General features: G+C 47.7%; 1 protein-coding gene across 1 annotated transcript in view; it reads left to right on the top strand.

Annotated features, from left to right (window-relative positions):
- Positions 1-14,632, top strand: part of SLC25A22 (solute carrier family 25 member 22) — a 50,403-nt gene that overhangs the window by 19,588 nt on the left and 16,183 nt on the right. The window contains exons 2-4 of the mRNA XM_054275819.1: positions 3,464-3,570; positions 7,667-7,792; positions 11,022-11,077. Of these exons, the coding sequence (XP_054131794.1) occupies positions 3,551-3,570; positions 7,667-7,792; positions 11,022-11,077 (202 nt within the window). The 5' untranslated portion in view covers positions 3,464-3,550. The remainder of the gene's footprint in view (positions 1-3,463; positions 3,571-7,666; positions 7,793-11,021; positions 11,078-14,632) is intronic.

Genomic DNA, 14,632 nt, shown 5'->3' on the forward strand with positions numbered 1-14,632 from the left:
CTTGGGCCATGAGGACCAGATACATCCAGGATTGCATTGTGGTACTTCTAGTGTGGCTGTTCTGTCACTGTCTGGAGCTGACTTTTGGGAGGTGAGAAAAGGGAAAGGCAGGACTGAGGAGGCTCCTGAGCCATTTATGTGTCAGCATGAGCTTCGGGCCATTTGCACCGCTTCGGTGTGCGTGTGGCTCTGAAACTAATTTGCCTGATCATTTTAATAAATGTAAAAGGGATGTCCTGGTGTGCAAGTAATGGGGCATTAATCCATGCCTAGCTGTGTTAACAGCACTCTAGGAAGGAAATACTCTCATGCTGTTCTCACTCTCTTAATTATGGTATGTTCAATTTAGGATCCCCTTCCATGAAGGCTGCTCAGCCTCTGGCTTTCAGGTGGCTCTCTGGTGACTCTTATTTCACTTCTTAAACCAGTTTCCTCCCAGTTCCTCAGCTCGTTTTATCATGCAGATTCCCAGTTCCAGCAGTGCCATTGTCCTGATGTTTAACCATACAAAAACTTTCTGAGGCATAGTACCTTTTTGGTGCTGCTGACTTGTCTGCTGCCCCAATGCAGGTCCTGATGGCAGATTTCCTAGGAAGATGCAAACTCTGCTCCCTGATACTTCTCCCACAGGAAGGCTTGGAGCTACACCCTGCTTGGCTGCAGATGCTTGCCAGCTTTTATGTGCAGTTTTTGGCTCCTGAGAGCACTGTGTTCCTGGGAAAATATACTTAGGTCTTTATTTAATCTCTTTCATTTCTAGGTTAAATGTATAATGTTGTTCTGGACTTGTTTTTTAAATGTCCTAGAAAATTCCCAGCATTCTCTTCCCAGCCAGTTTCCCCCCCATCTTAGACTGCAGAAGGGTAGCAGCTCTTTTCCAGCCCTGGAAGTGAGTGGGGTCTGGCTCAGCTCAGAAACTCCCTGACCAGGCCACGGAAGGGTTCATCATTCACCTTTTTTAAGGGACTCAGGGAGTTCTGTAGATTACAGCAAAGTGGTCAGATAGAGCTTGGGGTGACTTAGGGTTTGTTTTGCAAATGATCATTCGTTGGAGCTCTGTTTAAACAAACAGAGCTCAAATAAGCTTTCCACTTCATTGCATTAAAATCCCTTAATTCATTAAAATCCCCTGGCCACAGACATTCAGGCCTCTGCAGTGCCAGGTGCTGTTTAAACAGTTATCAAGTGCTGGTGTCTGCTGTAAAATGATCACATTGTTCGCTTCCCGTCGCTCGTCCGCGAGTTGAGTGGCTTTTGTTAGGGGAGATGATACTAGTCCTGGTATTTGCTGGCTGTACAGCCAGCCCCAAGGAAACCTGTAACTTTGCCCAGTTTTAAACCCAGGAAGGTTGTTTTTGCCCTGTCTTGCTGTGCAGCCGCAGCAGGAGCATCTGCTCCCTGGTGGGAAGCAGCAGCAGTTTTCCAGCTGGATCAGACAGCTGTGGAAGACTATATTTACTGGGCAGCTGGGGAGCTGAAGCAAAAGTCAAAAGAAAAAAAGGCCAGAAAGAAATAAACTCAGCTGTCCCAAGCCTCTCTTGGTGCAGAGGGACTCCATTGCCCTACTTGTGTCAGCAGGTAAGAAACAGCCCTGTGATGTATTTGTGTGTCCATCTTGGTCTCTCACTCTTTTGGCTACCTGGCTGTGCTGAATATTGGCAGCCTTGCTGTCTTTCCTTGCTGTTGCCCTTTGTGGTGGATGTCTGTCCTCCTGAATGCCCCTCTGCATGGAAGGGTGCAGCAGAGGCAACAAGGGGGATGTTTTGCCAGAGCTTGGAGCAGGCTGTCAGGACCACTTGGTGCAGGTATTTTGTCAGGCCTGTCTTGATAACACAAGTTAATTGAATGTGTAGACATTATCAAGTGAGTTTTCGTGATTCACAACTTGTTTATGACAGGGTTACAGGCTTTCAGCTACTGGTCTTCCTATATTTTTATATTTTTGTCTTATTCTGGTTAATTTGATAGAAAATTAGATTAACCTAAACCAAGCTGCTCTTGTGGACATGCGTATAAAGCACATGTAATGAAGGGTGTAAGTGGTTTTCCCTTGAAAAGTGCAGACTTAGCTGATCTGGAGCTTTTTAAGATCTGCAGCCACAGATCAGTTGGGATCAGGTGAACTGTCTGAAGAAGGTATAACAGCATAGTGCAGTGGGTGAGGTTTGTGTGCAGTGTTTTGAGGAGGAATGCCTTTCCTTAGGGAGCTCCCTGTGCTGGTCTCTCACAGCTCTAGTTGAATGTGGGGCTGCAGAAAAGGCAGTTTCAGTCTCATGTTGTTCAAGAGTGGGACTGTACAAATGATTTCATGTGGTCCTATCCTTGGCACTTGATATAAAAGGAGGGTGACCTGAACTCCTTCCCATACCTGTTTGCACCTTCACTAGCTCTTCACACTTTCAGGGACCTTCTCTTCTCAGGAATGCACTGAGAGCCAGAGGTATCTCCAGAGCAGAAGTGCTGGCCTGTAAGCCCTTCTGTTGGATGTTAGATTCTGTGTGGCTTAGGAAATCTGCAGTACAGGAGCAAATTTCATTCCAGAGGGAAAGGGCAAAGGTACTTCCTTTGCTTCTGGCTCAGCATCCAGGTGGCAAGTGAAAGGGAAGAGGTAGGGAGTTGGCTGAATACTGCTGAGACACGTGCAGAGAGCATAGGGCATCTGGTTCCCATGCTGCAGGTGAGGAGATGAAGGCATCTCCAGAAAGCTGAAAGTTGTGGCCACTTCTGAAATTTTCTCTGGTGTCCAGATTTCTTTGTGGGGTGACTTGTAACAGCTCTCATTAAACAGTAACAATTAAGAGTCTTAGAACTGACTCCTGCAGTCTGGCAGAGCTGAAAGGAGCAGTACAAAGAGCAAAGTGGCATCAGTAGCTTGGGGAGGGAGAGGCATTGCTTAAAAAGCAGTATTGGCACAAGACTGAACATGGACTGTCTGTTTAAGCTTGGAAATAGGGGAAGGAAAGTAACCTCTGGAGGGGCAGTGTTTTGAAGGCTGTCCTTTGGACACAGCATGTGTATGTTGAAGGGAGGTGCTAAAAGAGTCTTGTGATGACACTTGACTCTCTTGGGCTGGCTGGGTGGACCTGGAGAGGGTTGGGGATGTGCATGGTATGGTGTGAAACGCTCTCTGAAGTTGGAGAGAAGTGACAGACATGGCTGTCCTGGCTTCTGGGCAGAGCTTGTGCCCTGCCTGGCTGCTGCCCTTCCTCATATGCTGCTAGAGCCTGATGACCTTGGCAACTCTTCCCTCCATATGTCCTTGTATATTTATATTTACAGACATACATTTATAAGGCTCCCTCTGGAGCTCAGTCTCCTCTTTGAGGAGATCAGGTGCTCCCTTAAGTCACTTGTGCCTCAGCTGTCCTGACCCTACAGCCTGCCTGCCAAGGAGCCCCTGAGCTTTAAGGAGAGTGTAAGTGTCTCAACTTTGTGTTCTTGGTGTCTTTCTGTCCTTTCCCAGGAGGAAACTGAAGTGAGAAAGACATAACTGAAAAAGAACGATTGGAAGGAACAGATTCATTTCTCAACAAGATCAAGTTTGAATTAAATGGCTGATAAACAGATCAGGTAACTTTTTTTTTTTTTAATTGTGCTTTAGGTTTTTCTTTTAAAATCTTTCAAACTTATTTCCATTTGGGATCCAGGAGGTTGGAGGAAATCACCTGATCACCTCTTCCAGCCTTTAATGGTTTTGATTCTTCTTCTCCTTTCTTACCTGCTTTTTTTGAACCTTCTCTTATTTTGTGTGTCTGCCATGTTGTCACATCTCTGCTTTCCTTAGTTCTTTTTTCTCATTGCCTTTTTCTTTCTACTCTCTGCTTTCTATGCTGCATGAGTCTGTTCCTTTTTGTTTCTTCTTTCAAAGGTCACCCTGACCTGCTGACTTCAGCTGCTGGCATCAAGGGAGCAAAGCCAGGTCCTTGACCAGCCAAGGATGCAGTACTTGTGAAGACAAAGTCCACGTAGCCTTGTGCAGCCTTGTGCAGCCTTGTGCCCTTACTCTACAGAGTCAAGGCTTGAGTGATAGCAGGAATATGAAGTACCAACAATGATTAAGGACACTTATGTGCACAGTGGAAACTTAAGAGTATTGGTTCTGGTAAAGGCTGGATTTGAGTCTTCCCTGGAAATGAACTGGGATTCATTTCCTGGAAAGACACAGTTCTACCCTTTGCTTCCTAACAGCTGTGTCAGGTGGATCTGCACAGTCCTCCATGTGGATTTAACTTTTCGCTGCTTGTGAAGTTGCCCCAGCTAAGTGACTCCTACATGCTGTGGAATTCCTGTGGGGTTTTTCATGTTGCTTTTCTAACATCTACTTTTCCAGGTTAAAAGCTCAGGACAGGTGGGGTGAGTGGGTGAATGAAACATGCAGACAAAGGGACAGGACTTGACAGTCCCTGAATGCTGCAGGCAAGAGGGCTGTCCCTTCTTAGCATTTGCCATGATTAGGATATCTTCCTGTACGCCTGTCTTCTGCAAAAGTAAACAATCCTGAGCTGTGCTGATAAAAATACAGCATTGTGGAATGTTTGTGTGCCAAGATTTGGCCATCATCCGCTACCCAATTTGGAGAGCACTTGAAACTCTTCCAACATACCCATGAAGGGCATGCAGAGATTCACCTCCATGGAGCCTGGCAGGTCTATGTTCCCCATAACCTCAGCAAAGCAAAATGATCAGATGTCTGTGGGTGTTTGACTTGGTATTTTGAAAGAAGTGGAGATGTGTCCTACAAGAGGAGATGTGTCCTACAAGATGTGCCCTGGCTCCTCCAGTGTGCTCTTGGGGGTGTGAGCAGGACTTACTGGCTACAGGGACTAGTTAAAAGGGCTGAGGAGGAGCAGTAGAAGAGGACAACTGGGATGCCTTTGTATCCCTTCTTGTATTAAACTGAGCAGATGCCTTCATTTGCATGCTAGCCAGCATTGTCCCCATTTCACTAAGCCCTGCACACATAGGTAGTGAGAGGCAGTAGCTGTGCAGAAGCTAAATAGGACAGAGAGACCAGGCACAGTGGATTCTTATCCCTTGAGAGAGCAGAAAGCACTGATGTGTGAAGTGGGATGACTCAGTCACAGGGGAAATAGCTTTTGATTCAGGTGCAATGGTCTTTGTCTCATGTTCTTCTCTGTGCCTCAAATGCCTCACCTCTCCTGCTTTGCTAATCTCTCCAGTCGATGGGACCACATGTCCGCAGTGGTCACAGGCAGCCAAGCCAAGGAGATTTGTTTCTGACACCCCTTAGTAGAACAAGAATGATAGAAAACACTAAAATCAACAGCCGTGGTTTGCTGCGTGGTGAGATCAAGGGCACTGCATTTCTGCAGCAGTGCACGTGGAACTTAATCTCAGTGTCTCGTTGGATACCGCTCCATGTCCACCCCTTCTAGTTTTCCCCTGCAGTGTTCATGGCTAGATTCAGGTGTGATGGGAGTCTTGAGCAAGGGTTTTTCTCCCACAGGCAGAGGGAGAGGCTGTCTGCAGCCTCAAATTTTTGCTTGCTCAGACACATCAGATGATTCCCCTTTACTGCTGGGCTTTGGGCTCAAATTGGGGAATCTCTTGCACTTACAGTAGCAGCAGGCAGGACCTTTGTGTCTGTGTCTCAGTCCCACCTGATATAAACCCTGGGTTGATTTCACTGTTGGAACAAGTTGAGAAAAGCAGGTGTTTGCTTGTCCCAGGTGTTTCAGGGACACTTAGAGAAGTGATGACAGTGCTGAGGCTGGAAGGGGGCACTGGTTGTGCCTCACAGTCTGTGACCTGCCAACAGTGACTTCAGAGCTGAATTTGGGGAGGCTGAGGTAATCCTGTCTTCAAATACCTTCCTTGTCATGGTGTCTCCATCCTGGGACACTTCTATCTGGTCTCTAACCTCCTCCTCCAGGGTGACTGGGTGAGATAAGGAGAACACAATGATATGAAGCTTACTGTTTGAAGTTTTCCCATGTCCTGAGAACAAGTTCAGTGTAGGAGTTTGCAGGCAAATCTATTCCATTCCCAGACTGTGGCATGAAGATCCCTGAGGCAACAGTCTGGAGTTGGTGAGGTCTGAAAGTCTGGCTCTGCACTGAGCTTGTACACTGATTTGGGCCTGCCTTCCTGAAGTACTGTGCTGATTTAATCTCAGTCAGCACTGTCTAGTTTGGAGTTGTAGGCTGAGCTCAGATCTCTCTGCCTATCCTTGGCACCTCTTCTTCCAGCTGTGCCAGCCCCGGGGTTGTGTGTGTGTTATATTGGCAGGTGTTGAGGAGGAAGGAGCTTTGGGTGCAGGACAGCAGAGGCTGAAAGGAGTGTGTCAAGGTATGTCAGTATGTCAGTCCTGAGGTGGCAAGATCATGCTTAGCCCTTGTGGACAAAGTCTTTTATATTTTTTCCATCCCTCATTTGTCTACTTTCCTCAGGGACCCTTCAAGTTGAAATCTGGATTCTCCAATCCTGCCTTTCCCTCAAGCATGGCTGTTTATTGATCCTCTCTGCATTTGCCCCTTGATGCAGATTGCTCTGAAGTGCTGTTGGGGGGAAGATGTTTGCAGGGCTTCACCCCACTGTGCCTTGGCCAGCCTCAGCACTGCTGCCTCTGGAGGGTAATGCAGTCTGTCCCCCATCCAGAGCAGCAAGTCACCACCATGAAAGGCAGTGTGCCAGTTCCCCCAGGGGGAGGATAGGCCTTGCAGGCTCACCCAGCTGCAGTCTAGGAGTGCTGTCGGCCACCAGCTTAATATCTGACACATCCTGTTTTCAGGGAGCCATATCCTGTGCTTATTGGAGGGGGCTGACTCAAACAGGCTTTCTTTGTCTCTGTGTGCAGTGGTTTATTGAGCATGTAAGTGCAGGACATTTTTCTTAATTGAATTTGCTGGGAACCCATGTTTAGCTGATGTGGCTTTCGCTCAGTGCCACTTGCAGGAATTCTCAGTGGGAACAGAGTGGGGAGTGGAAAAAGCCCCGTGCTTCGGGAGCACGTGCAGCGAGCCAGGTTTTGGTTTCCCCCAGAGGTATGAGCTCACGTCTCCACATCTGCAGCCCTGCAGGCTGCCAGCCCGGTGGCTTTGCTGGGCTGCTGCTTTGTGTGTGTTCCCCTGGCCCTGGGAGATGGGTCTGGAAGCAGTTTCCCATGGCTGCAGCCATCTGCTCCGTGGCTGCCAGCTGGGTGCTTCTGCTGGGCCATTCCCACATGATGGTAGCAGCTGATGTATCACGACCCTCTCATTAGCTGTGGATCTGACTGTGGTGCAGGAAAGTGTTTGTCAGTAAACCTGCTGGCTTGGATGCCGTCAGGCCCTAGCTGAAGGCTGTCCGCATGGTGGATGGTCCAGCACTCAGTCTTTTCTCCTCTAGGGACAACAGAAATCCCCATGTCCTGGGCAACAGGATTTTTTCCTGCTCCTGATAATGTGTGGGTTAGGTGTTTGGCTCCACTCCACTCATCAGTGGTTTGTGCTGATGGTATGTGCTGCTTTCTCTGCCTCTCCATATGCACAGCAGGAACCAAGCTTTGCTTTGTGGAAGAGCTTCCTTTGTGCTGGGGGGGACAGCCTTGTCTCACAGCGATGCATTAACTCTGGTCACACAAAAGTCCTCAGCTCTTTGCTCTTTCCCTTCCCTGATATTACCCAGTGCTAAGACATCTGTTTCTCTCTATCTCATCCCCTTGCAGTTTACCTGCCAAGCTGATCAATGGAGGGATAGCTGGGCTGATCGGGGTCACCTGTGTATTTCCCATTGACCTGGCAAAAACTCGCCTGCAGAACCAGCAGAATGGCCAACGGATGTACAGCAGCCTGTGAGTACTGCCCACACGGGCACCATCCCTCGGGGCTTTCCACAGGAGTCCTTGCACTTTGTTGCCTCTTTCAGGTGAGCTCAGCACCTCTAGGAACTGGGCTGTTCTCAGGAAAGCCAGGGGACAGTCTGGAGCCAAGCTGTGCTAGAGCAGATAAAGCAAGTAGGGCAGCTCTTGAGGCTGCTGAGCTGAGCAGGAGAGTCCTCTGCAGGGGCACATCTGTTTGCATCCCTGGCTTGGGAGCAGTGTATTCACTACTGCCAGGGCTCAGAACCAAACCACAAGGAATCCCAATCACCTGATCCCAAACACAAGGAGTCTGCTGAGCTGGTCAGGTGCCTGAGGGAGTTTCTGCCTCTGTTCTGTTTCTATTGCTGTGATATTGGAGATCCTTCCTTTGCTGTGTCAGTTTTAAAAAGAGGAAGCAGTTGCTCATTCCCAGTCTAGAGCATTGCATGTGGACCTTTTGAAGGATCACAGGCTGACACATGCTATAGTTAGACCAGCCATCCGCTGTCCAGAAGAACCCCAGCTACTGCACCTGTAGGAAAAGAAGGCATGAGCGTATGCAGCCCACCAAATTCACTTGGAGTTTGTGTCGAGCGCTTAGGGCTCCGTATCTCCTGTGAGAATGGGTACCACACTTAGCACAAGATGCTTTATCCTGGGAACCAGAAACAGGCCTTAGTTTTCCAAAAGAATTTGTGGTATTGAGGGGAAGAAGGGACTGGGACTGGTGAGGTATGTCCTGTCCTCCTACCACTTGGTTTAGAACTAGTGTAACCTGATCCCTGCTCCTCCACACCATCTTTTCCTCTTTCCTGCCCAGGAGAATTTGAGGCAGAGGGGGAATAGGACGGAAATGCTGTCTCTGCTGATGGCTTTAGTGTCTGTGCCTCCTTGCTCTAGCTGATAACATGAGCTTAGGCTGTAGCTCTGGTGCTTCCCTTGGTAGTTCCTGTGCTCTCTGCTCCCTCCTGCACTGTCAGTGTGCCATGACTTTTTGGCAGGATGTGGCCGCCCGTATTGCTTTGCATCCCCTTTTGTTGTGTCCTGCTCCTGCTGTAGATTGCTTCACCTCCCTGAGGATCATTTACCCTTGTGACCTGACAGCAGGAAGAGTTTAAGCAGGTTGAAGAACTTGTAGGCACTCCTTGGGGCTGCATGCCAGGATGTCTCATGCCTGGAAGGGAGCTTGGTAGGAGAGAGGCTTTAACCTCCAGCAGTCAAGTGCAAGTCAGCTCCATAGCCAGGAATTGCAGTGAGATCAGGAGCAGTTAAGGAATACATAAGATTTACACTGTATATTTGAACTGGCTGCTTCTAAGAACAGGAAGGGCTGAGCTTTCCTAAGAAAGTTTCCCCTGTCACACCAGCTTTTTTTTCTGGAAATGCTGTGTGCCCATCAGTACTAGATGTTCCTGATTACACCAATTACCTGGTGTCTGCTGAACACCCAAGAAAGGCAGCAAGTTCCTTTAAAATGTTGGCTCCCTTACTTTAAGATAGTATGCCTTACTTATGCTCAAGAAATCTTTGGCATCAGGGGAACCTTTCACTTTAACAAGACAAAGACACTAAAGGACTTCTGAGGGATGGAGAGAGCTTGGCTTTTGGGCTGTGCTGCCCCAGGTGTGTTACTGTGGGGGTTTCATTTTAGTATAATTTTAGTTGGCTGTTGGCTCCCTTTTTCCAGGGAGAGAAGAACACTGGATGTGGTCTTGGCTGCGTCTTGTTCTGCTGCAGCTTGAGGGGCTTTCAGTGACATGCAAGCTCTATCCTGATGAAGCAGGGCTGCATCAATATGGTGGGGAGGAGCTCTTCTCACTCCTCTCCCTGCTGCAGCATCACTGGCTCGGGGAAAATGTGTTGCCTCCAGCACTGCAGTGTGAGAACTTGACAGGAGGGATAGGAGTGAGGTGCACTGAGATTTCTGGGGCTTGCAGATGAGTTGGAGGGGCTGCTCAGAAGGAGAGGAGTATGTGCAAGTTGCAGGGGCTAGGGTGGAATGTGTGAAAGATGAGATGCCAAAGGATTCAAGGAGTCCCAGCTGAGGGGAAACTCATTGCCATGACTGGTAGCAATGCAGGATGGGCTCTTCACAAATAACTCTAGAACAGTCTTTGCCCATGGCCATAAAGCCCTCAAGGAAGCTTTGTATTTCCTTCTCTTCCACCTCAGCACTACTGCAGAGCTGAGAAGAAGTTTACTCCTTGAAAATGCATTTGTGTTTTAATCAGCCACACTTCTCTTATTACTACTTAAAAGAGTCTTTTATTCCTTAAATTATGTACACATACATGCGTGTGCACCTCTCCTTTCCTGTATGTCTAGAGCTAGTACCTGTCTCTTTCCAAAGATCCTAAAGGCAGCATTCCAGCTTCATGCAGCTGTGGTCCAGAGAGGGAAACTGCCAGGGAATCTATTCAGCTATCCTGAACTGTGACTTTGGATTTGCTAGGGGTGTGTGTCTCTGTGCCTTCAAAAGCCAGTGCTCTGCAGGGTTTTCCCATTTGTAGTAAATGTGTTTGCAACAAGGAAAGTGACAGTTTTCCCCTTGGAGCACAGTTTTCCCCTTGGAGCAGGGTACCCTGCCACGCTGTCCTCAGGGCAAGAGCCCGAGTGTTTGCTGCCTGCTGTGGGACTTGATGTGTTAAAAGTGCATGTTTTAATCTTCGTGGGAGGCCACAGATGACTGAGTGTTCAGGTCATCTCATCTTTGTGTGCCTCGTGTCAAATTTCACTGAGTAAGACAAACAAGTCAGCATGGGGGGTTTGACCCCCCTCATTTCCCTTCCAGAGCTGGATTTTAAAATGTGCCCATGGGGACCTGCTTGTTAGAGCATTTCATGTGCATTTGCCACAGGGGACCCTGGATAAACAGCCCTTGCAGTGACACTTTTCCCTTTTGTGTTTCTAGAAAGCAGACAGTGTGTGCAGGATGAGCCAGGGGTTTCAAAGCCCCTGTGACTCAGGGGTTGAAATGGGACTCGGGTTGAAATGGAACTCAGGTTGAAATGGGACTGAGGGGGCGAAATGGGACTGAGGGGGCGAAATGGGACTCAGGCTTGAACAACGGCACATTCAGAGGCTGACGTGGTTCCCATCTCAGCTGAGGGTTTTGCTGACAGAATGTAAATGGAAACCACTCCAAGAAATTTGTTTGTTTTTCTCTGCACTCACCCAGCTTTGAGGTGCTGTGGTTGATCTCCCTCTGTTGTGTTTGCAGGTCTGACTGCCTCATTAAAACGATTCGGTCGGAAGGCTACTTTGGCATGTACCGAGGTGAGTAGAGCTGACTCAGGCACAGCACAGCTTTTGCGTTGGAAGCACTGGTGCGTAAGTAGGAGGAAAAGCTCTGTTCTCTGGCATATAAAGCAATAACCTGGCAATATCCTCGGAGGTTGAACAGTGCAGCTGTTTCTAAAATAAACTCCATGCAGGTGTCTATTCAGATACCTACCACTGAGGACTTGAGTCCTCCAAATGACTGTTTTGGTGTTAAACCTTACCACTTAGTGAATTTCATCATTACTAGCGGTTTAAGTGAAGCTGATGGACTTTGTGTCAGGACTGTATATTATATTTCCCAGCTTGGGCATGGTAGCTTTTGACAGAGGGGCAGTAGCAAACCAGCTCTTGAAGTTCTGTGGTTAATGATTGAATTTATGTCAAAACCCTCCACCTTGGTCAGGCCTGCTGTCTTAAGCATGCCTAAGTACCCTGTTCAAGCATCAAGACAAGCTACAATTAAAAAAAAAATAATTAAAATAACCTGCTCTCCAAAAAAACTCTCTTGGGATGGTAAGAAAATTAGAGGTTGGCTCAGGGTGGAGCTTCACCTGTTTGGTTGCTTTGTGCTGACCTGCTTGAAATCTCTTGGCTCCTTGGCTCAGGCTGTCTATTACAGCAGTGAGTTCCTCAGCCGACATGATGCCTTTTATAATTTAAACACAAAATCCCTGTAAGTTTTTAAAGATTTTGAGGAGAGGAGGCCAGCAGGCCAAATTCTGACTTTACTTGTAGCAGAGGAAAACATGGAATACCTTCTTGGCTTGCAGCATGCTCCAGCTGGCTTCATTGACCCTGAGCTCTGGTTCATTCTGTATCCTGATAGTCACCTGCCTGCACATGCAGTTTTTATCTGGGTGCTTAGATAGCATTCTTGGTGGCACTCAGTCCCTGATAAAGCCTGGTTCAAGTTATGCTGCTGTGATTAAGTTGAGTCCTTGCTCTTTGTTTTTTCAAGCGGAAGTCCAAAGATGCTGGCACCTTGCTCTTGGCACATGTAGTGTTCCTTGGTGCTTCTTCCCTGCTCCTAAGGAAACACAGGCATTGTGGCTGGCCAGCCCAGGAGCAGGCATTGGATGTTGAGGCAGAGTCTCTTGCCCAACTTCCTGGTGGGCGTTTCAGGGGAGTGTGGTGGATGGCAGGGATGGATTGGCTGCTTTGCATCAGCTTTCCTGGGAGCAGGCAACAAGACAAATAACCTCAAGGAACCCTGGCAAGCTCCATCCTCAATGCTAGCTATGACGTGTTCCCCTTTGATTTTTTCCAGAATCCGGCTGCTGCTGTGTTCCTAGCCAGGATTTTGAGCTTGTGTTAACTTTGGCTGTAAATGTGCCCTGGCAGGCTGCTTGGCAGGAGGCAGAAGGAGGAAGCTGGTTGGGGAAACTTACAGGGGAGACTGTAGGACCAAGAGTTTTCGTGAGAATCAGGACTTTTGGGAGAGACAGCTTAGTCCTTTAAGGCTTAGAGTGGTAGAGAGGATGTGGATCTCCAGGCCACTTGTCATCCCCAAGCAGAAGGGTACAGAGGGTTTTGCATACCTCTTTCTTTTTCCGACCTTTCCCAAGTCTGCTCAGCTTGGTCCATGTCTCTAACTCTGTTCAGGGTGCTGAGAGTTGATTGAAATTACTTCTATTAAATAGGGAGCTGGGTTAGAGAGGCCTTTTTTTAATAGCTCCAGCTCCTTCCAGAAAATTACAGATGCTTCAGCATGGCCATGGTGCAAATGTGAGTAGTCCCAAGAGCAGCAATCCTGGTCCCTGTGCCTCAGTTCTGTGAGCTGACATGAGCAGACCTTCCCACCCTCTTAGGGAGAGGGTTGGTGGGTAAAATATATCCAAGGTCCATGAAGATTGTGTGAGTTCTTTTCTGGAAAGAAGGTAAAGAGATATCTCAGCCTTGCAGACAGAGAAAGATGGAAATCAGGTGGTAGGATTGGTTCCTGCTCCTTCCAGCTGTCCTAGTTCCCCAGCAGAATTTGCTGAATGACTCACAAGCTCCTATTTGCAGGCTTTAAGCTGAAATTGGGAGGATTATATCTTAATGTGCTAAAGTAGCAGCTGCTGCTCCCTATGGAGGAGTCACAAGCACATCACTTGTCCCTGCAGATCCTTTGGCCTCTGTCAGAGGACAGAAAGGGTTTGTTTGGGTACAGCCATTCCTGCTGGGGTGACTTCAGGGCTTCTTCATGTGTGAATCAAATCTCCTCAGTGCAGACAGGAGAGTGGCTTGTGTTTGTAGGATGCTTTTCTGCAAATCGCCTCTTAATGTATTTGTGTGAGCAAACAGCTTTTGCTTTGTATGAGTAGCCCATAGCAAACTGTGTGATGTATAAGGCAATCCCAACATTTCTCTCAAGTTCTTCCCCAGTATTTACAGGGATTCTTGGATTTGTTTGGGACAGGAAGAAGAGGAGTTCCCTTTGTTTTTTCCTATAATGTCTGTATAGCAGCAGTGCCTTGATGCTGGATGGTGCTGTCCAGCCCTGTCTGTGCTCAAGGAATTGATGGTGTGCAGCCTTAAAACATGATGCCAAGAATCCATAGTGCCTGTGGGTTCCTGGTCCCCATGGGCATCAGTGATAGGGGATCTTGGGGAGATGCTCCCTCTGCTTCCTACTGCTGTCCGGCCAGAAGCCACCTAAAGATCCCAGCACGTGCTCTGAGCAATCCCAGTGCTGCTTGCAGACCAAGTGTTTAGCCAAGCTGGCAGGAGCCAAAGGCCCAGATCAGGCTGAGGAAGTTCCCTTTGCTGTGGGTGACGTTTGGAGGGTAGCTGCACTTAGCTGCAGTAGTGTGGCAGCCTTCCCTGGCCTCTGCTAATAATATCTCCCAGTGCTGCACTGGGGATGATTCAATCTCCCTGTTATGTAGGTTGCTGGTGGGTGAGAAATGTGTTTTAATAAAAAATCAAGGCTTGGTGAGAAGAGGGTGCCTACAAGTTTAGTTGGCAAACAGCTAGTTTTGCCTCTGGTTGATTTTGTTCTTTGTAGTGCTTCCTTAATTATTTACAAAAAGCTTTGGTTTTTAATGATTCCTCTTTCTTTTTCCATTCTGTTTGTCTGTCTTTGCTTGCCAAGGTTGGCTTTAGTTAGGGAAGTACCCATTGGCATGGGTAGAATTGAGGAGATTTTACAAAAAGAAGAAAATGCTGTGGAAAGCATACAGCCAGCAGCTGGAGTATCTAATATCTCCTCCTCCAGTAAATTGAAGCTGTTATGGATTATTTAGGACAGGGATTATCCATTCTCTGCTAAGCAGCTTTACTGAAAATATCAAAGATGTAGGAGAAAACTCAGGTTCATTAACTTTTCTCCTGTATATGTTGCGTGATTTTACCCTCAGCTTTATTTCCAATTGAAGAGAAACTTCTGTGAAAGCCTCTTGGTTCCTAAGGAGGTCAGAGTGTGGAAGTGTACACACTTCTTGTGTGCCTTTCTTGCTTGATAGTTTGGAGTTTCTTTGCTTTCTTTAGTGAACCCTTTGCACTGGTGTTAAGAGTAGCAGCTTTATGCTTTTTTCCTTTCTCTTCTTGTTTTTCCTAGGAAAGGGT

The sequence above is a fragment of the Melozone crissalis genome, unplaced genomic scaffold (assembly GCF_028551555.1).
Source record: "Melozone crissalis strain CALT ecotype California unplaced genomic scaffold, PUWL_Pcris_2 ptg000018l_1, whole genome shotgun sequence".
Classification (NCBI taxonomy): Eukaryota; Metazoa; Chordata; class Aves; order Passeriformes; family Passerellidae; genus Melozone; species Melozone crissalis.